Source organism: Tinamus guttatus, unplaced genomic scaffold, assembly GCF_059628265.1.
Source record: "Tinamus guttatus ecotype Peru unplaced genomic scaffold, ASM5962826v1 Tinamus_guttatus_pri_ptg000260l, whole genome shotgun sequence".
NCBI classification, from domain to species: Eukaryota; Metazoa; Chordata; class Aves; order Tinamiformes; family Tinamidae; genus Tinamus; species Tinamus guttatus.
This window is the reverse complement of record NW_028288794.1, coordinates 5,663,047-5,686,536: the sequence shown is the minus strand read 5'-3', so window position 1 is coordinate 5,686,536 and position 23,490 is coordinate 5,663,047. Positions and strand designations below refer to the sequence as shown.

General features: G+C 40.4%; 1 protein-coding gene across 1 annotated transcript in view; it reads right to left on the bottom strand.

The window, feature by feature from the left end:
• Positions 1 to 18,762, bottom strand: part of OLA1 (Obg like ATPase 1) — an 87,207-nt gene extending 68,445 nt beyond the window's left edge. Inside the window, exons 1-3 of the mRNA XM_088527044.1 lie at positions 18,634 to 18,762; positions 16,853 to 16,996; positions 8,913 to 9,040 (exon numbers count right to left, since the gene is read on the bottom strand). Coding sequence (XP_088383170.1) covers positions 8,913 to 9,040; positions 16,853 to 16,996; positions 18,634 to 18,734 — 373 coding nt within the window. The 5' untranslated portion in view covers positions 18,735 to 18,762. The remainder of the gene's footprint in view (positions 1 to 8,912; positions 9,041 to 16,852; positions 16,997 to 18,633) is intronic.
• Between the last annotated feature and the right edge of the window lie 4,728 nt (positions 18,763 to 23,490).

The following is a 23,490-nucleotide window of genomic DNA, read 5'->3' as shown; positions in this document are numbered from 1 at the left end:
CTGGTTTCCACATTTGATAGTATACACAAACAAAAGAAAAAAAAATGCAATTTTCTCCTCAAGTTTTCAAAAAGCTTGAGGCAAAGCAAAGAAGAATTAGCTTAAAATGCTGAACTATCACTGTCTTAAGGCCTGAATATCCACAGTAGCAGCCAAGAAGACTAATACAGAATCAGCTTTGCATCATGTATGAAAGACATCCATTCAAGCTTGTAAACATGTTTCAAAGTCACCTGAACACCCTCCAACACTATCTCATACTGAAAACTTCTTTAGAATATTATGGAGAGGGATGCAAATCTCACCTGCTTTGCCTCTGCAGCAATTACACACTGCCACATGACACACAAACTACACCAAAGGCAGTTGCAGGTCAAGCAATAGCAATGACTCAATAAAGAAACCTGCCTGGGCGGGCAGGAGGGGGAATTTATTGGTCAAGTACTTTATGACTCACAGTACAGTATATTAGAAATTTCTCTATGTATTCTTTAGAATTGTGAGTGATTGCCCTTGTAGCTCAGTAGGCAGCTCTCCTGTTTCTGGCCTACAAGGTCATAGCTTTAAGTACCTGCTGAGGAAACTTAACAAGTTTCATCTATAAATAGAATGGCACTAGAGGCTGCTACTCGATCAAGGGTGGCGGCCTTTAGATAAGGATTTTTTATGTTTTCATCTTTTCTGATAAGAAAAAGAAATTTGACATAGAGGAGCACAATATATTAGGCTAAAGAACGACAGCGCAGGCTCCAGAAACCATTGTGACTTGGCTTAGCATGACGCTTGGAATCTCAGCACTATCCAACTGTAATGAAGGCTAGAGAAGAACATAAGAACAAGAGTAATCTTTCTGCACAAGCATAAATAATTAAAATCGCAGACTTCACAATAGCTGAGACTGAAAAGAAACCTACTAGGCATGGTGCAATCAAAATTCAGCTTGCGACATCTAGATGCAGCCTCACTGTAAAATAAGCCTTGAATTTTTTGATTAGTAACAAAAACATTTACAAATTCATAGCTCTCATCTTGCTCTTCTTGAAGAATTACAAGGTAGTACATCCTTGAGATACAGTTATTTAAATACTAAGAATAAACAGGATGGTACTAAGTAAAGCATAAATTTTTGCTCTCCATACCCATATAATTTGAGAGACCTACTCAGATCTCAAAGAATAAATATGGATAATTACTTTTGTGCAAAAAGTATAAGGGAAAGACCTACATAAACCCTTGAGCTTATTTATGTTTTAAATCATAGCTACCTGTCCATACCAGGATATGGTTTAAAGTTCAGCGATCATTTTCACTAACCTGGTGATGTGACTTACTGTGCAGCAAAGGCAAAAGCTAACTCAGGGCAGAAGCAACACTGCTTCACAGTTCTCACCCATGTGCCCGGAAGAACACACTCATGCCTTTCAGGGGGAGCTCTGGAGGAAATAAAGCAGAATGGGACATTCCAAACCATTCCCGAGGCACAAACCCCTATGTTTTGTCCCTGTGCATGTAGAGAGGAAAGCAGCACCAGAGATGAAATGGCAGATGAGGGCAGTTTTACAGTGTTGCTTCCTAGATCCCCGATGGACTGATTTGGTGCTCAAGTAGAAATAAAGACAGGTCTTTCAACTCTCCATTGAATAGGATGTAGGGAGACACTTTAAGGCAACGCTAAAATTGCAGAAGACCACAGGGCACCATCTGCTCAGAAGACACTAACTGTCAAATGGGGAAGCACAAGAGGACCAAGAAGTTTCCGTAACGCAAGCGTGAAATTCCCAGTGACCAGGAGCTTCCCAAGCCCACAGCAGGCGCCGGGCAGCTGTGCCGTGGAGGCGCACCACAGCTCACATCAGCTGCCTTCCAGCTTCCCGACTTCCAACTCTTTCCGGCAGGAAAAAGACCTCTTTACCCTACTTGTAACTAACGCAGCACCCGAAAGAGAAATTGGAAGGGCAGTTGAGGTAGGATAGCAGTATTGAGCTAGATTTACACTGCAATTAACTCTCTGCTCACCTGCCCATACCTTAAGCGTTACTTAGGGAATACTCTGAAATAGCCCTTAATCTAGAAAAGCTTATCTGTATCACCACAATTAGATCAAGACACACAAACACACACAAAACACTTCACTGGAGTTATATTTCTTTCATGGTACCAGAATATTTTTTACTGATAGGAACGAATTCAGTCACCTCTTCTGAGTCACAAGGAAAAAGAAAGCAAACCACTACAAAGCATGAAGCTCCCTCCAAAATCACAACACACACTGCAAACCTTTGCTGATAAGTTCTTCTAAATGCTACTTCACTTTTGGCAACGATTTCATTAAAAAGTGCATGGAGGAATGTCACTTTTACAACCTTATGACTGAAAGGGTCTCCTATACAATGCCTCGCCCACGGAAATATTCACAGCATTTTACAAAAACCAAGAAAACAAGCGTTAGTTTACAATAAAACACTACATATTACTGCAATTACAACTTTAATTTGAATGATTGTACTTTTTTCTTAATATGCCAAGATTTACTGAAAGCTTATTCATTATGTTTAGCTGAACTCTGAGCTACTCCAAATATTTAAGTATTTAGCTATTCCAACAACAGGCGAGAAAGGGAAGAATGTTTCAGTATAAACTCAATAGCTCACAGAAACATGCTGGCTGTGTGAAACGTATAACATGTGCAACAAACGACTTCTCAACTTTGATAAATTTCCCACATATAGAAACATTTCATTGCAAAGTTATTTTTCTTTTTTAACAAGAGGCAGCTACTTTTAGTAAAAACAAGTCTTCCAAAATATATGGATATGGGGAGCAAAAAAAACGCCTCTTAAAAGAAAATTTGAAGGAAAATATGCTAAAGAACATAAAATTTTGCATAGCACCTGTGCTTACATCATTTCTAGGTGGATTCTGGCACATTATAAATATGACAAAACAGTTTTAGATAACAGAAGTGAAACCACTGAGATTTAACTGGAGAAATAAAGCCCCTATGACCGCCCCTGCACAGCATTACGTGCTGAAGAGATGAGCTGCAACTCCTGCTCTCGCTCGCTGAAGCGCTGCTGCAGCCGAGCGCGGCTGAGCGGCACCCTCGCAGCCCCCGTGGGCTTCCTGCCTTGATGAGAACATTTAAAACAGTCAAACAAACCAAGCATCGTGCCTGAGTAAAGGCACAGAAAGATTAGCATTTTTTCTGTACAGCAAAAAGAGGAAACATTTTTAGAAAAAGTTTTGAAAGGAAGAGCCAGAGCATAGGATTGTAAAAGCAAACATATTTCTCAATCTTAGCCTCACTAACTTTTACAGGCAACCTAAAACATTGAAAATAATACTTTGAGCTCCCCATTGAGTGTCACAATGATAAAAAGAAAGCCAAAGCAGATGGATTTTAAATCTTGAGGGCGAGGGGGAAATCAGTATGAATATTCTTGAACTCGGTTTTGATAAGCATTTACATCAAGTAAGAACTAACTACATTCAACTCATGTGATTTGGTATCTACACACATTTTAAATGTTAAACGCGTTTAAGAGTTATCTCAAACCATGAACAACACAGAACCTAGGATGTACAAAACATTAACAACGACCGAAAGACTTGAAACTGGAATAAAAGCCATTAAATTTTAGGCACCAGACATGAAGACTATTGAAACCAGTTATTTCTAGAAGTCCCCAGGAAGATGTTTACTTAGCTTCATGGTTATTTCAATTTGTCACCAAGAATAACATATCATGAATTACCAAACTCACTAACATTCTCTTTCCACAGAGCTCCTTAATTTTGATAAGCTTATGTTGCCCATTCCAGCTGAGACTCCAGGCATCAAACAGCATGGTTTTATTTATTAAAAAGAGAGCATTTGAGAGCGAAGCATTTTTAGAGGCAAATTTCCCTCCGATTTCTCTACATTTGAAGAGAAAGATTGGATTTAATTAGAGAAACTAAAAATAAGAGAAAGATGTGGAATGTATTTTCTAGAAACTCTGGATTTCAGAGGACCTCTGGATATCAGCAGGAAGAGAAAAATCTAAAATATTAAGAATTCTGGCTGCTTAACATCCAGTACAATCAAATCTTGACAGATAGTTGTAACAGGGACTAAATACGACATCTACCATTTTCCTCCCTGAAGCAGTATTTAAGAGTAATTTTTAAATTTACACTTGTAACAAGGTTGCCATTTTTAATCCACCATACAAAGAAAGTAATTTTCTGCAAGTACTTGTGACTGATATGCCATAAAAGTTGAAAGGCAGTTAAAGCTGTGCAACTCAGGAAGAAACTATTACAGCCTTCCAGCTGCCTGCCTTTTGCCACGCCGAGGATATTTCTACTCAGTTAAAAATCACTGTACCTGAAACATGAAAAATAGGACTCTGAGAACATTTCAAACTAAATAAAGAGGTAAAAAAGAAATACAAAGAAATTCAAACCTTCCACAGCTTTAAAGAATATGTCAAGTTACTTTGCTCCTAGCATAAATACTGTTATCCAGGAGAGAAAACAGCTTTTTAATTAAATTCCCCCTTCATTCAGCCAATAGCAAGTTTGGATGAAGGTTTTCACAATGATTCAGCCAAAAATATAGCCCCCATCCTAAATAAATCAGGATAACTACTGAAATAAAAAGCAGCATATTGAGATCAAATCGTCACTTCAGACACCAGTAATCCATTTTTAATGTATGTATTTTAAACAGAAAAAGACCTGTATGTAACACCTCTCAGAAAGCAACGATATATCAAAAGATACAAAAACATAGTGACATACTGCTCTAGTCTGTGTAGAAAAACATTTTATTCATGCTCTTTCAGTTAAGAAATTATTTCATATTAATTATATAAGAAAAAAATATAGCGTTACTCTCAATCACAATGTTATCTTGTGTTTTCCTATTATGCTACCATAGGCAGTTCTCATTTGCTGCTGCATTGTATACTTTTGTATTGTTACGTTTTATGCACAATGCCAAAGTTTCCACTGACTTAATGAACAGTGTTCCTCTATGAAAATAACAGCTTATCTAGCACATGGAAGTTTGAACACTGAAATCCTTAACCATTCCCAAGTGGGTGCATTCTTAGGAAGTAAAGACTCAGCCAGACAGGTTTTTCTTCCCAGGAGGGAAAAATATACACACATATGTATACATACATATATATATACGTATGTATACACACATACATACATATATATATATAAATATATAAACACACAGCCCTTGTTTCTTCTCAGTTTTATGTTATGAAAGAAACAGTCTACATAAACACCACAACCAACTTCACCAGCTCCTACAGAACTACCATTATGCTGAGAGTACTATAGTAGTCGCAGCTCTCCTACATGCCCTGTGGTGGATAAATAAGATATGCAACAACCCTGTTCAAAAACCCTTTAATAACATGAGGATTTAAAAAAAAAAAAAAAAAAAAAAACTATGAATACTGTTACAGTAGCCAAAATAATTTACAACGAATCACTTCTAGAGAAAACACAATTCAACATATGCTGAATATAAAGAAAAGCAATTAAAACCTTTGGCCTAAGACCAGAAATACCTTTTGTCAGAAAAGTCTGGACTGTCACACTTGAAAGCTCCCCCTTCCTACCTAGCCACCTCTTTACCCGTCATGATCTCAATGCAGCTTGAGGGAGCTCATTTTCCAAGTGCCTTCTGCAAAAACACCAGTCAGCAGAACAACGTTAAAGCCCATAAAACAGTAAGACAACAGTCCCTCTAAAATCTTAGCATGATCCTGTAGAGCTACCTACAACTTCTGTCAGGTAAAGACATAGTTCTTGGAGTATTTTCATTGCTGTCTTGAACTACGGACCGTCAGCTCTATAAGGAGATACTCCACCAGCTGGATACGGAAGCAGACAGCTGCACACACACACACGAGCGTGACCAAGCACCTTCGGTGAGTGGCTGCCATTACCAGCCTCAATGGAGCCTTCCCAAGCAAACCCTGGATGCATTTAGGAGGTAGCACCACTACCAGGAGGTGGTAACGCTTGCTCTGACTCACCTGTTCTGCAAGCCAGTCTCCAGGACAGTAACATGGAGCTTTCACCAGGTTTCCCCAAGGTTCCCACGGTAATGCAGATCACTGAGATGCAGCAGATTAATGCCCTAGTGCCTCATGTTGCAGTTCCAGTACCGGCTCTAGGAGCCCACAGAGAACCCACGTGACAGGCCACAATAAACGTTTTCTCACAGACAGTATTTCCCGTTACCTACAGGACTAAAATAAAATAATAAAAAAAGAAAAACACCACGCAGGCAACACGCCTTCTGAATGGGATTCATCAACACAAACACCAAATGACTGCTACCAAGATTTGCATGAGAAACTGTCCATAAGTAGTGTGGGACATCCAATTTTTTTCTTTTCAGGATGAAAAGATTTTCCCCACATAATGAAAGCTACATTCGCTATGAATTCAAGCACATAAATGATTGCATCTTTCAAAGTCCTAATGTGAGAAGTGCTACTTAGTGAAAGAAATAAGTGGTAAGCACGTGAGGTCTTATTTAATAATAAAACCTGCCACCCTTGAAACACCAGTTGGCCTTGTGAGCAATGCTAAAATATCTGCAAAGGGTAAAACATCTCCACGGGAAACAACATGATTTTTCCAGTAATCCTGATTCCAGGCTCTTTGGTGTCCAAACCTCCACAGAGCAAACCAAGGTGCCACAGCCAGACTGTGCATTACGAACTTGAACCAAGCCCTGGGAACAGGCAACAAAAGTTTCAACCCCCCAAGATCTGAAAAACCTACAGATTTGCAGAAACAGCAAAGGTAGTTCCTGTGCCTGAAACGGTACAAGCCCAAGATATGCCATAAACTCAAGGAGGAGCTTTTAGGTTGCCAGCGAACTTGAAAGGTAGGTATAAGAACATGAGAGCATATAAAAAGAGTTTATATATTTTTCTAATAGAAGGTGATACGATATGTTGAGAACTTCAATGAGTTTAAGGTTTTAACTAGAGTTTGTGTTGTGTAACTGAGATTCATTCTTTTTTAAATTGAATAGAGAGGCTATTACTAGCTTTTAATGCCAAATCTTCAATTTTATAGCACTGTGGGAAAAGGAAAATGGAAGTAATATGGAGTCTGCATTCAAAAAAAAAAAGTGATTTTACATCTCAGGCTAATTTGCATTATCATTTTTATTATTAGCCTTATTATTAACCCTATGTAATATTTCAAAACACACTTACGCAATAAACACAAAATTCTACAACGGGTCGTCACTAGATTACACACTACCTAAAACCTGTCCTTCTAGGAAAGGAAGCATAAGAAGCACGGTTCTGATTAGAGAGAGCTACTTAAAAAGGAGTCCTATTTAAAAATGTAACTCCGTTACCTTTCTGAAATCTGCAGAAGATTTCAGAAAAGCATAGCAACAATCCTTTCACAACCATTACATTTCAGAATTTCTGAAAGAAGCTGAAGTTTGTTACAGAAGAACTGTAAAACTAGATAAAAATAGATATGAATACAAAAACAAAATAAGAAAATATCTGCATGGTTTAAAATATAAATTAAAAAACACAATGGTCTCATTGTTTTCTACAATCCCCAAAGAAAAACACAAAAATGGTGTTAACCCTTATGAAGTCTGCCCAAGGCAAATGCTGTGGATCATTCAAGATATACATTAAAAGTCCTTCTCCAGTGAATCATTTATCTGACTGTACCTTAACCAAACAACTATGACACAAACATCCAAACAGGGTAAGTATAAACAGTTCATCACTAGACAAAACAGTAGTTACAACTCCAGGACAACAATACATTTGCGGGCACTGATCCCCCATCTTTCTTTGAGGCAATACTATACAAGCAGTTCTCAAGAAGTCATAATAGGAACATTTTTTTAAAAGTATGAAGGCACAGCCTTTACATACCAAGCTAGCTCCTAACATGACATAAAATCCAAAAGACTTACCTCACTCTAGCCCAGTGAGGACTGAGCTTCATTTTTTCCACTGTTTTAAATACTATTAGCTGTTTAGCAACAATGAATATCATTTACTCAGAAAACAGTAATTCTAGCGCTAAAATATAAAGACAAGCGTTCAAGGGAGAGATGATGTGTTCTACCCCTCCACTGTTATAGCTGGCTTCTAGACGATAAGACCTTAATACAAAGTCCATGCTTCCAAGACTCTATTTATCAACAGTATAAGCCTAATAAAAAAGTGCTACCTTTCCCCACAAAGTTTGTCTCACTCAGTTGAAAACATAGAAAGGATAAAAAGAACCAGAGTTCATTTTCCCAAAAACACAATTAGCAACATCAGCAAATGGCTGCATTGGCAAATTTCTCAGGATTTAATAAATTAAATATAAAATCTTCCCCTCATACATTGCTGTATCCATCACCTACTACATAAGACCTGTCGACAGGATTCAACCTCCTGCACAGGCTACTCGCTGTAAAATCTAGGTCTTAGATTTGGTTTAAAATCTGAAATTATCACCTCCCACAAACAAACCAAAGAATAATCACATTCAGCCTTAGTATATTTAAGTGAGGCACATACAACTGACCTGTTCTTTTATCAATATTGTATATTCAGCTGATTGCTACGTTTATTATTAGGCTATTACTTACCCTCAGTACAGGCTGTGTGAAAGAAAAGACAGATAATTCACTGCAAACAATCATTTACCAAAAAAACTTTCAGGGAATACAGCAGAACTACCACCTTTAAGGATCTGTCCTTAATCCTTCTACCTCCTGCATACTTCTAAATAGCTACATTCATTTTTAAGGCTTCATCACAATCCTGCTGAAGCATATTTGTTCTGCAGTTTTTATTTAGAGTACAACAGCATATTCCTTAAGTTATATATGGAACACAAATAAGTTTACATACGCATCAGATGAAAGATCCCATCACAGGCGTTAATATGAGACAAAAAGGAGTTTCCTAAGCCTTGGCCAGTATGGGCTCCTTTCACAAGGCCAGCAATATCCACTACATTCAGAAAGGCTGGAATTTTGCTGAAAGATAAAAGTTAAAGATTTCATTACTGATGGATATCATCCAGAACATTTGGCACAGAAATAAATCTAGAACCTGAAAACAACATTTCTGTCTAGACTGTTATACAGGGCAATAACCATCTTCCTCATTTAACTTGCTATATATATATATATATATAAAAATCTTTATATATATATATAAATCTTTATATATATATATATATATATATATATAAAGATTTCTCCCACTGTCCCAAGCAAAACATCACCCTCTCTTTATATTATGTCATTAACAATGACAAACAAACCCCCCCACACACACACACACCAGCTGCTACCACGTGGGATCATACTGACATCCTCATGAATCATCAGCCAAGCCTGGACTTCTGAGGTATGAAATGAGCAGTTCTGCTAGTGCAAAAGGGGTAAGACACATAAGTGGTTGTCACAAGTAATTGCTCATCCAGAGCAGCAAAATCCAAATTTCAAAGCATTTTAGCATATGCCTATACTTTGTGCTAGCCCAACACCACATAAATCCCTTTTTTCCCCTGCCAAGAGAAAAAAAAATGTAGTGAAATATACATACCAATCATTATCTCTGTTCAAAACAATGGGTGGAACTAGATAACAGTTCCCAAAGCTATTTAGTGCTACCCCAGTTCCATTAAAATGCAGATAACACAACCTATATAATTTCATAGTAGCCAGCTCATAGCCCCACTCAGAATGAACTCAGCCCCATCTGTCCAAGCCCGTTATATTTCAGGCAGGACGACAACTTCAAATCAAGAGCTGTTATCCTGCTTTTGTTTTCAATCTTGCTGCAGCAAGAAATAGTTTTTTTTTTTTCTCTCTCTCTCCATTTTAATTTCACAATATAAGATCTGGGCCAACCCTTTTTCCTTTCCAAGGCAAAGTTCAAAGCATCACTGAACTTGTCAGGTGCAATGAATTAGGAGCTTAATGACATTTCATGTCATTAACACCTTTGTGATGCACTTGCAAACAAGCAAGAGCACAACCCAACCCTCAGAAGCATCTTAGGAAATATGCAAGATGTTTACAAAACAGCATGAGCCACTTAAATCAAGGCACCTAACACCTCACCTTTCAGCTTTAAACTTCACTAGGCCTGTGAAAACAAGGGGGACCCTTGGAAACACTGCCCTGGCATGTGTTGTAACTTAATGCTCCTCAATGCAGTAGAGAAAAAAGGAATGTAAATACACTCCAAAGTAAACTAACTTTGAAAGCTTTGCATTTCTGTTCCACTATAGTGTTCTTGGCAAATTCTATTAATAAAATATTCTTTCTATTTACCAGTATGCAAATTCAGATGGATCAGCAAATAACGATTTTTAAGCTTAATGCACGACGAAGAATCGTGCATATCCTAAAGACAGGATCAAATTAATAACTCCAGTAATGCACTAACCCTACTAATTCTTTCCACTGTGATGCAGAGCTAATGTACAGCTCATAAGAAACAACAGTAGCTTCCCGGTTTCGAAATTCTTGCTTTTTAACAAATACTAACACTTCTAAGTCACCAGCAACACAGAAAATGCCACTTCTTAAGGCATTGTCATTTAAAACTGTGCCAAGAAAAGCAAAGGCGGCCCCAGAAACGGTCTCTTTTTATGCCCCCTCTAATCCCTGCAGGGTGATTAGCTTCCTGGCCAGCCATCCCACCAATTCACACTTTCACTACAGAGATGCCTGTTGCACTAAGGCAGGTACCTTCATATGCAGATGGTTCACCCTGTCCCCAGAATCAACCTCATTTGCTGGACAATGGCTGCAACACCCAGCCTATTTATCTCACAATCGGTTAATAAGAGCAGGAGACCTTTGAAGACTCAGTATCCGGCTTTCCAGGATGTTTTCTCATCCTCATTTTGCTATCACAAAGCTAACACTCTGGGCAAAGTAACATTGCCATCACTGTTGGCAGCCTAAATCTTTTTTTTTTCCCCCTCATAGAAAGATGCACACAGAGGAAAAAAAGGCACAAAACTATTCAGAATTGTGTATGTTGTCAAGAAGTACAAAAAGTAAAAATTACAAAACCAAACAAAACTGGAAACACTGCAAAGAAAAGAAGTTCTTTATATAGGAAGTGCATTTTAGGTCTTTTAAATGCAGAGAACTCGACTGAATAGTTCTTTTCCCCTCCTCCTTTAAATAGATTGATTTCCATTTCTTAAGATTCGTTAGTCAGCATTAGCATAATGTCACTGAACCTCAAATGATCATCAGGAACAGGTGGCATCAACTGATCATTTGTACAAATCAGTGCAACACCAACCTACCATAAAGTATGCACGGTAGTTCATTATCCGCAATGGATTACCAGATCCACACCAACTCTACTTTAAGCATGAGTATTGTCCTTGAAAAAGTATGTCCTCACCACTTGGAAATTTCCATGTAAAATGCATAAACCTTTGGAGTTGGGATGGGAAACTAAGGTTCTTGTTCCTGAATAAATATGCTAAGCATTAGGCTACACAACAGTACTTTTTTGGCCTAACGCACCTTTGTTCTTCTCTGTTGCTCTGGGGCTTGTACAAGGAAGACGGCATGCCAACACAAAAACCCTGTGTTTCTTTCTATGTTTTTTTTAATCCAAAACAGCATTATTTAAACAGGCAGGGTGGGGAGCTCCTTTACCACCAGAGCTGCATGCTCAGTACTGTTCAGGACAGCCTGAGGAAGCAATCCCGCACCCTAAGCAAGCTCTACGCTCTAACCCAAGGCACAAAGAGATTCAACAGAGCACCACCTTCTCTCACAGCTTTTTGAGTTAGTGCTCCCTGCTCAGGAGCACAACTGAAATAAAAGTGAAGCAACCACCTCAGTGTAAGCTGAGCGAGCAACAGTCCCTCTAAGCGCTGCAAGGAAAACGGCCTCCTCAGCCACATTTAGGTGGCCAGAGCTCGGACGTGCCAGTGCGCAGGCCCCTGCTTCCACCAGCACTCTCTTTTACAAATATACACACAGATACAGCATATGCACAACAAATAAGTACATTTGTTCCAAAGTTTGGGGGGTAGGCGGAAAGGCCTAAGTCTCCTCCCCAATTTCCACAAGTAGCTGTTCAGTACAACTGTTTATTTAAGTAACCTTGCCTGCAGCACACACCTAACACACTGACTTCAGGTTGAAGCATTTATAACCAAAAATCTGTTTAACTCCCCAGGCTTTTTCATCTTTCAGGTTTCTGCACTTTTGTTTCTTTCTCCAAACATGAGCAGTAGTTCTGCAATTCCTCTTTAGCTTTTATTACAGTTTTCTGAAATCTTACATTCTCCAGGAATCACTGGAAGCCCATCTGAAAGCGTCCACTGAATTCCAAATACAGCAGTTACCCAGTAAGCCAGGTGGAATAGTCTTTGCAACACCGTCGCTTTGCACCCTTTGCTCAAATAGCAATTCTTTCAATTCAAATTCAAACTCTGCCTCATTTTGTCTCTCCCATACCAAAAAACAAGTGGCTCCACAAGCAACCACACCAGTTCCCCAGTTCCATCAAGTGCCCAGCTCCCCTCTTCTCCTCGGGCAAAGTCAGAGGCATTACTCATCTCCTGGACCCAATGCAGGCTCTTCTGCCTTAAAGCCTTCACTTCAAATGTTAGAAAACAGAGAACTTTCTTCATCCCTTCACTAGATTTTATATCCTTTAAGCAGGAAATGCCTGTTAAGACTTCACAAATTGCATGAAAAGCTGCACATGTTGCAAATTACTAGTCACATTCACAGCCGAGAAAGGGAAAAGTTAATTGCCATTTTTAGCAAGGTAGGAAGGTAATTTATTTTTATCACAAGTGCTTCCTAGAAAGGCACTCGATTCTAAGCCTCTCCTCACCACTATTTTTGCCTTGGCTCCAGGCAGACTTGGGTCCCTCCTCCGCGGGCCCTCCCGGCGCAGCACCCGCGCGGCGCGGGCACCACCTTGTGCAGGAACAACTTGGGAGAGCTACGCTCTCCGGGACACCAAAGCGGAAGGCTGGGGTGCAACAGCACACGCAACAAAGGAAAGTGGTGACAAATAAGTCTCATTTACATGAATTATAAAAAGATTCGAGGGGAATTAAGACACATTCAGTTCTACTATGTATATATCAGACAGGCACATTCCTAAACTTCCCCTCACCCCCTGCAAAAGCAACAAAATATATTTAAAATAGTTAGATCTGCCTTCTCCCGCACCAGCAGAACCAACTAGTCAAATGCAATAAAACTGAAAAACAACAAGTATGCTGCCAGTTGTCAAACTTCAGGCCAAAAGTTTTCTGCAAAAAAAAGTGAAGATAATTTTGTTAAATGCCATTTTTAAACTTAAAACTTTCAGAATACTCCCATAAGATGTCATTCAGAACGCCACTGCTGATTTGATTTCTAAGCCATTTTAGAAAGCTTCACTGCAAGCCTTTCTGGTGACTGATTATTTTTAATTAAACTTTATCAAGTACCTTAACATGTTATCATTCAATAAATTTTAGAGAACTTTTGCTTAATATCACATAGAGCTTGACCTAGGCAACAGTGAAGTTACTGCTCAAATTTAGGTCAGAAACCACCACCTGAACACTCAAAATTATTGAATTTCAACAATTTACAATGCAACAGAATGAACCAAAGCAATTTGTTGACAAAAGGACAGGGCCAGTGAACATTGCTGGTAGATCTGAAGAAGGGTAATTGCACCTAATATATTCTTATATGTGTGAAATAATTAGGATTGCTTTAAATTTTAAGTTTGCAAAGGGACAGTGGGAAGACATATTAAAAACTACCCAGGTTAAATATCTGTGATTGCAATAAGCATCATATTTTATGAAAAAGTATGTATTAGACAATGCATTAAGGTACTGCTTAAGGTACAAACTGGGAGTTAATCTGAGAGCATTTATCTGAAAAAGGACAGACAAAACCACAGGCTGAGATGAGTAAAATGCAAGTAATTTGACTTGGTTTTAATGAAAAAACAAGCAGAAATCTAGACTTTTAAAGCACTTTGTTTCATACCTCTTAATGCTTATTAGCCAATACAACCCCTCAATTTTAGCTATTTGGGATTAAAACGTGGCTTAGATTAACTGACATTGTTTCTACCCGAATGTTTCATCTAGTTTATCACATAGTGTAATTAAAGAAAGAATCAAAATTATGGAGGTGAAGGAGGACAGAGACAATAACAGAAGAGCATTTTTCCCCATGCAAAACCATTCCAAAGCTCCAAGGCAAAAGCAAGCAGCCTTTCCCTTCTAAAAAGCTAATGTTGACATAACGTCAATGAGTTTTCACTGAACATCACATAAATTTTAGAGAGAAGCAAACTATTACTTTGAACATTTAACTTAAATTAGTAACAGAATATAAACAAAGACTTTAACATGAATTCAGATTTTTAAAATATATTAAGCTCACTGTGCGTCCCTCCTCCCTATCCCGTCACTTGTATTCACACCAGAAAGCAAGCAACAGGCGACACTGAAGCTTCAGGAGACTTTGTCACTCAGTTCATTTGGCAGAAAGAGCAGCTTTTCCTGGTGGGTTTTGGACCCCACCTTCTGCACACAGTCAGTATCACTTGACTAACGCATTGTGAACAGTCGTACGCGTCGGCCGCCGCTGCACGAGGCGGAGAACCCAGGTTACCTGTTCAGACTTATCTCCACGGGAGAGTTTCCGACCTCCTCCACAACCCCTTAGCCCCTGCAGTGGGGAATGCCAGGCAGTGAGCTGATACCACGAGCCAATAACCGCCTGCCAGCCCCGCACCAGCCGGCGGCTCCTTCCCAAGGCAGCGCCAGGACGCGTGGAGCAGGACGCCGGGAACGGGCTGCGCAGCTGCACGGCTCACCCGGAGCCGGGACGCCCGCCTGCCAGGGCAGGACCCGCCTTTCACGCCTCTCTTGTGTAAATATTTCAGTTACCACACAAGCTTTTTTTCATTTTTTTCCTACCATACTTGTTTTGCCATGACTCAGAAGCTGTAAGATCTGGGAAATAAAAACCTGAATGCTTGAGGCTTTACAAGACAAAAACTTGAGGCTAGAAAGACAGACAAGAGTCTAATTTACAGAGAACTCGCGGTACTTGCACAGAATCTCTACATTTCTACAGATTACCTAGTCCACGGACAAGCAGAAAAATAAATACAGAATGTATTACCTGGAGAACAAAATCCAGACTATTCAAGAGAACTTAAGTAAGTTACAATTCAGTTTACACTTTCATGTCCATAGTCATTTTTTCCCTCAGTTATTCTCAACCAGATAAGCATTGTTAGTCCAAGAACTGTTACCTCAATCTACTATGCTATTGAATCATTATTGGTTTATTACTGTTAAACATTAAAAAGATATAAACAGAGTAACTGAACTGTAAAATTCATAGCAGCTACACCTACCCAATAATTCCCATACACATTGATTTTTAAGTAATTGGCACTTTCATAAAAAACTAATCAGAAATCTGTTCAAATGAAAGTTGATTTATTATCTACATTCAGCAACAACAGTAATATTTACAAGTGACTTTTTCCCTCCCAGAGAGCACACACAAGTGCTCTCTGCATTGCTTGTAAGGACAGACAACAACAGAGGAGGGGAAAAATTGAGCTAATAATTTCTTTATCACTTCAACTACTAATTTAGAAATAGCTAGTCACAGCTAAGTATGAGAACAAAAAACAAATATTTGTGTGGCCACAGGAATGGTAACACTACAACATAGAACAGATTTATTGAGACAACAAAATTTGAAAGTCACACCACTGCTTCTGCACAGTCAAGAGGCCAAAATTATTGCCTAAAACTCAGCAGAGATTTATTTTATTAACTAGTACAAAACCAAGGATGCTCAATATCCCTTTGAAAGGAAAGAATAGGGATATTTGTTATAACAATCCACATAAGCAAGGAGCTCCATGTTAATACACTTCCCAGGATCTATAAAAGCACAAAGATTCCAGCAACTTGCTTTGGCCCTGAAAACTAAGTTAACAGATTTTGGTCAGTACGTAAACAATCCCCTTTCACTCCGGGCATGATCCAGCTCTAAAACGGGGGCCCGGGAGTTGAACAAGACCACATACACATGCTGATTTACTCTACAATTTATGTACTTTCATTTTATTCAGAATTCCTATGCAAGTAACTGCAAACAGGCATGTCAATTAACAAGTACCTCTTTCCTTTTCTGAATTCTGAAAGTATCTTAAGTTTAGCTTTTCAGGCAACCATCCAATTCCCACAGTGAACATGGAGATCACACTATGAAAATAACAGAAACCGATGATGTGACAAAACTGATACTCTCATAGACAGCAAAGCCTCCAAGGAGGAGAGAAAAAGCCAAGGGGAAAGAGCTGTCCATAAAGCTTACGGCCCAAAGACTGAGATTGAACAGAATTTAAGTATATATAGCATTCTGAACAATATAAAACAAAAGCAAAGTTTAACTAATGACTTTCCTCACTCACTGCACAAGTTACATATAATACCCTTACTGCTCACTTTCCAAATTTCTTCAGATGACCCTTCAAAACCCCTGGAAGTCACTAGCTTGAAAGACAGGACACTGAGCAATGAATGGTGCTGGCCAAATACTAGATTCCCAATATTCATACCACAAAGATGAAATGAAAAGAGAGAGGTACATTCCAGGTGGCTGCAGGCATCACTTCCCATTCAAAAAGAAACTTCAGTAGAATCTTACAGGTATTATAGTCACATTACACATTACAAAACCTTTGGGTTCCATAATTCTACTTCAACTGATTAGCTAAAAACAGACATCAAGAACTTGAGTTACCTTGGAGGTTTGTGGTACTGGCACAGGAAGTCAAATCTGTCATCTGGCACTGGCACCCGACTCTCGTTTGGATCAATAGTACAGAAAGGAAAGTTTTCTGCTGCCGCTTGACTCTTTGTTAGCACGTTGAAAAATGTGGATTTCCTACAAACAAAACACATACCTTCTTAAGCAAGTTCCAATTAGAAGCATTCAGAAAGGATGTGTTGCAATGCATCTTACCCCAAGCCAAATGCAAGACTGAACTCCCCCTTTCTTCTAAGGACTGTAAGCAGTACCATTTTTTGTAATACAGGACACATGCAGGACACATGCTGAGTCCCCCTTTGAAACATACAGAAAAGCAGGTGTTGCCTCTTCCTCAGCAACCAGGTTGTCTGTTGCAGTCAGCAGAGAGGTCCACCAGCCATCCTCACCCACCCTCAGTGAGGAGTAAGAAACCAACACGGAAGCCTGGCATTTGACTAGCATGAATTAATTCACAGAGACAAATCTGAATTTGAAAACTCACCAGCCTTTTCTACAATTATACTGTTCCTTCAGTGTTATTCAGGAATCAAAATCACTACACAATAAGCAATAAAAGTCATCAAGGGAAAAAGATAGACAGTGAAGCTACAAAGTCACATCAGTTAATTGATTACAAGTAACCTCTTGAACATAGAGCTCTACCTTACCTAACAGTTTCATCATGCCTACTAAACACCAATGAAAGAGCCCCAGGGGGAACAGAGAGGAAAAAAGAAAAAAAGAAAAAAAGAAAAAAAAAAAGAAAAAAAAAAGAAAAAAAAAAAAGGACATTTTTTCCAGATGCTTAAGAAAGTTCTTAATCAAGCCCTAAATCTTCTACCAGCAACATTGTGGTTTATTTCCTCTCCAGTTTCACACAACTGTTCGGCCTCCGGAAAGAAGCCTGAAAGTTGCCCTGCAGGCAGTCAACACAGTTGAAGTCAGTAACTTCAAGCTTGAAAGCTGTAACATTCAGCAATGGTCTAAAGGAAGCTGCTTTCCCTGCCCCCCACCATGAAAAACATGTATCTAGGACTGTTAGAAATAATTGCCAATGATATTCTCCCATGTTTACTTCACATGCTAGAAAATATGCCTGATAATTATTTTCTTTCTGCTGTAAAACTTTCCTAGGCTATAAAAAAAGACAATTACGAACAACTAAAATGGCAGGTCCTCCTACCTCAGATACGCCCAAAGAGTTCCAAAGAGGTTATTTTTTAGAAGAAAATGGGCTGTTTTAGAAGAAAAAGAACATTTCCTGAAGCGTTAAGTAGGTAAAGCTTTCAAGAGGTATTGGGACCAAAATTTAAAACCAGGTAACAATTCTCAATAAAGTGCTTCTTCAACTTCTGTAAAGACAGAAGAGCTAATGTACTTTATGCATTTTAAAGCTATTTTCCCCTTTTCCCCCAGTTCTCCAGTGAGGGTGGTAGAAGGATTTGCTTCAGTAAACACAAGGTACGAAGCGCTGCCAAGGGCTTCACGCAGACCCAGCCCAGCTTTTACCGTCCCTCCCAGCGGCCGCTCTGAGGGGCACAGGGGCTGCAGGCGACGGGCAGGACAGGCCCTGCCCCGGGCCCTCCGCCTCGCCGGCCGCGACGCTCCCCGCTTCCACCAGAAACTCCCGGAAAGTTTGCAGGGGATCAGAGACGGGCAGGAAGGCCCGGCACCGTCCCGGCTCCACGGCCACCCCAGCGGGGCTCCATCCCGCCAGGCGCTGCGGGATGCTCGGAGACCCCCAGGCCGCGGGGGTTTTGCCCCGCACCTACCCGACATTGGGCAGCCCCACGATGCCGATCTTGAGCGACGTCCCGAAGCGGCCGATGATGGGGTGCGACTTCACGCCGTCGCCTCCCTTCTTGGGGGGCATCTGAAAGGGCAGAGCAGGGAGGGTTAACGCCGCCAACGCCGCCGGGCCGGGCCCGCCGGCCCAGGGGCGCCGAGCGCCACCCGGGGAGCGCGGAAGGGCCCAGCCGAAAGGCGCCCGCCCCGCGCGCGGCCCTCCTAGCCCGGCCTGGCCCTCCCGGCGCCCCGCGGCGGGGCGGAGCGGGCCGCGCCGGGCGGCAGCGGCCGCGGCAGGAGCGCGGGGCCGCCGGCCTCACCTTGCGCCGCGCGGCCGGGCCCGGCGCGGGGACACGCGCGGCTGGCGGCGCCTCGCACGCGGACACGCAGCGCCGCGGCCGCCGGCGGAACAGGCGGGGCCGCCGCCTCCCATTGGCCGCGGCCGCCGCGGGGAAAGGTCGCGGCGGGAGGAGGCGCCTCCCGCGCGGCGGGGCCGGGCCCTGGCGGGGGCCGCGGCCGGGAGGCGCTCCGGCCCCGCGGCCCTGGGGCGCGCCCGGAGCCCGAGGCCTCCCCTGCAGCCGGGCCGCGGGCGCTGGGGCCTGCGAGAGGCCAGGGCAACCAGCAGGAACTTTCTACCGAGTAATTCATTTAAATAAAAAAGACCTTTCTGACGCTCTGGGGCTTAAAAGAACTTGTGGGTTATAGGTGCTCCTTATGCCGAAAGCCATCACATACATAAGCGCATCCATAGGGTGATATAGTGTCCCTAATCTTAGTGGTATTGGAGATCATCATAAAAAAAGTCTGACATTATTCAAGTAGATTACAATGGCATGTAACTGCATTTACTTAATGCATTAAAAAGCATATATAACAAACTCTTTACTCTCAATCAACTGTCAATAGCCACACACACCATCCAAAAAAAAAAAAAAAAGCCTATGTGGGTCTTACCCACCTACAGAAAAGATGGCAGCATCACAAGATGTACACAAATCCCATAATTTTGTCCACATTTGAACAGCAGTTTAGTGCTTCTTTCGTTAAAAATAAGTATTTTACCTTCTTGACTAAGCAAACAGTTTCAGCCAATGGGCCAGTCCCTCCGCAGCTCCAGCTGGCTCTGGGCTGCTCCATCCCAGGGATTTGCAGCAGGTGGGAGATTTGGTGGCCACCTGGGCAGGTCTCATTTATGATTTTCCAGGTGATCTGAGTAATGTTTGCATCGAGGAACAACTCCCTTGGTAAGAAGGGACTCGTCTCTTCCTGCTTGCATGGACTGGGATACACAAACACAAAGCCGCAGACACTGCAAGCCTGAGCATGGCTGATTCCAGGCAGTTCCTAAGAGCTGCTCTTCAGTCACATCTGTAAGGAAGCCAAGGTGCTTACAAAAGTGAACATCTGCATCATTTCTGTAGAGAAAACAGAGCGGAGGAAGAGTCATTTCCCAGTGAATCCATGTGGAGGAGGCGAGGGCCGAGCTGCAGGGTGTGCAGCCCCCAAAGAAGAGAGCATCTCTCTCTTCCAGGAGCGGAGCACAGAGCCCAGCTGCGATTTTCCATCCTGCAAAACCATCAGCAGGGCCGAGTCAGGCAGGGGGAATTAAAGGCATCCGCAAAATAGAACAGTTGTGCTAGAGGAATGATCCATACATAGAAGTAGTTTAGTGTAAGAAAGAATCATTTTTATAGTATAAACCTGCATCTTTGCTGCTTCGGCAATGCAAGAATGCAAAGCCTGCTTATTCAACCCTCAGGTGCACGACTAGATTTGACCCTCAGATCAGTTCTGGGAAGAAGCGGCTGGCTCCAGGAGTCACTGTTTGTGAAAGTGAGGTGCTCGGTAACATTGCAGGCAAATTTAGGGCTACACTGACAGTAGAATAAAGCGTTTTTCCATTTACTATTCCCAACAAATAGGCATACAAACAGGTATATAATTTTAGGCTGTAAATGGAACACAGATAATTAGCTAGCTTTAAGCATCAAGATCACCGGTTCCCCTTCATAGTATTATTCTGATTACCTCATTTTGTACAGAAGAAAGGATTTAAAATAACTGAGTCAATAATGACTACATTTTGACTGCATTATGTGTCTAAATCATTTTTTTTCTCGTATCATAAATCCAGTATCATCGTCAAACACTTTCAATAACGTAACTTATCTCAATTGCACATATAATTTGTTTTAGTGGGCCTTTTAAAATTCTTGCACTGAAAAAGAATTCTTTTTTTTATTATTATTTCCGAGTTCCTTTAAAAGAATGTGCCAAAAAATAAATAAGCCTTCAGCAAGAAAACAACAATTCTCTCAACCTAAATTGGCCCTGTCAAAATATGTGATGCTATTATTTAGGATGTCCTCCTGTCTAGGCTTTTTTAGTGAATTTGATCTCCAAAAGCTTTCTGAGATGATTATGGCTTGTAAGGAAACTGAACAAGAACCTGGACCCTTCTGGAAATAATAACATAAGTGAAAGAGAAACATAAAGGCACAAAGAGTAATACTGCTCACTTCAAGTAGGAATATGGGTTCACATTTCTTAGCCCTCTGTTTCCTGACCCAGCAATCCTGCACCAGAGCAAGGAGCATGAGGCAGGCAAGCTTCCCAGCACCCAGCAAAATGCACCAAGCACCAGAATTCCTTTGGGATCCAAGGAGCGCCGGTAGCTGGGCACCCTATCCGGGCTGTTCTTGCTAAAATTCATATGGGTGGCACATGCTCAGGAGAAACACATTGCAATTGCATAGGGGTTTATTTATTACAATTCACAAGGGCAATTTAATAAATAATCATCTTCCTGAGAGCATGTCTCTGGAAATGTAACAGAGACTTCAAGAAGAAAATATGAAGCATTTGGAATTATGAAAAATTACTTGTGGAGGCTATAGAGGTCAGATCAAGAGCTTTAAAAATTAAAGAAATTTTCTTTAACTCAGGCTTTCAGTTTCTCTGAACCACTAAAGACAGATACCATGAAGTGTTTGCCTGCTAAGAAAATTGAAGGAGAGAAGGAAGTAAAAACTGTTCTTAAGGCATGTCTTAATATCATAAGATAAAATTCTCAGAACTTGAAAATCACCAGAGCAATGGAGTCAAGGTGAGAATAGCATCAGATCACATTTGATCTCTAGCACAATAAAAGGAATCAAATCTTGAACATTAAGAAAATCCTTTCGGGGGACAAAAACAGACTTTTACTAAGGCTAATATAGAATCACATCAAAATCATAACTAAAATTTAATTTAATACCATATCAGTTAATAGTTTTACTACTGGTACAATGATAATTACTAACACTCAGTTCTTTCTGGTCACATGCTTATATAAATATTTCTACTATCACAAAGTCTAACAATATACTTTCAAGAGGAAAAAAAAAGAAAAAAACCTACAAATTCAGGTTAAAAATTACAGTTACTTCACCATTGAATGAAGCAAATGTACTGCATTTGTGCTACAATATACATTAATTTGTAGTCTAATAAACGTACTACAACATACATTACATTTTGAAGTTAATCAACTTTTTTTTTTAATACATTATTTATAAATAACTGCAGAGCAAATTTTGCATCCTTTGCATCACAAAATAACAAACTTCAATATCCATGTCTTTTTCAGGACTGGAATAAACACATCCTCCACCCTTCTAAAACTCAAGGCATCCCACTCTTTAGGCTCTGAAAGCATTGTTCTTCAAGAGCGTATCACTTTAGTAATAAGGGATGTAAGAACTGCCTAGTTCTTTTAGCAACACAATAAACTTCTGAAAGGCAACTTTGTGGGGAGAATATGTTCTTTTATTAAATTTTCTCACCATCCTAGTGTTTTGGCAACAATTTTGCCTTTTTTTTTTTTTAAGTATAGGCATCATGTCTCTTAGCCTCTCAGGAGATTAGTTTTTTGCTTCCTTTCTTAAAATAAAAATCTCTAACTTTGCATGATATTTGTTTATGACCAGAAAGTTGGTATTTAGTTAGCAGCTAGTTCAGTTTAACTTTCATTTGTTTTTCTCACCAGTTCATAAGTGCTTCGCAGATATTGCACAATCACTTCACTAAGAACTGGTACAGGACTTGAAACAACATTTGATTCCATCAGCTAGAAGTCATCTCTCGACAATATCACATTTTGTCCTGCATGCTTATGTTTTCAAGTTGCATTTAGAGTCATGGTTCATCTTTCTTCGTTGAAAAATTATATCCAAATCTTTCATAATGTTGAAAACCTCGTTTTAAAGTGACACACACAATTTGAATAATCTATATTAGATTTTAAACAATGTTTTTCTTTAAGTTTAATGAAAAGAACTATATCTAGAAGCAGTCACCTCAATGTCAACTTAACTCTCCAACATATCAGTACTGCACAGAGCTTATTGTACAGCTAGAACACGTGCAGAAGTCAAACAGTCCTACAGCAACTCCACTTGATTAAAAACAATGTTTAAGGCAGAGTAATACAGCAAACACCTTGTGGTTTGTGCCACCAACATACTCTTTGCTTTTTGCTTCCCAGAACATATACTTACTGCAAAGTCACCGTTAACTGCAAAAATAAGTGGTTCTGCAGAACTAAAAGAATAAACACAGAGACCCCAGTCCTTGCTGTGACCAGGCGATGTTCAGCGCATCCCAGGGGGTGGGAAGAACAAAGTTACTTTTGCACATTGCCAGTCCTGGCTTGCCTGAGTCCTTTCCACTTGGGGGGAACCGGGTGGCTCTGGAATAAATACACTTGATGTTAAAAGAAATTCTGCTCAAGGGCACAGCCTAAACTAAAGGACGTTCATTGAATTCTGTGGAATTTAGGGGGACATGTCACACAGCTGCAC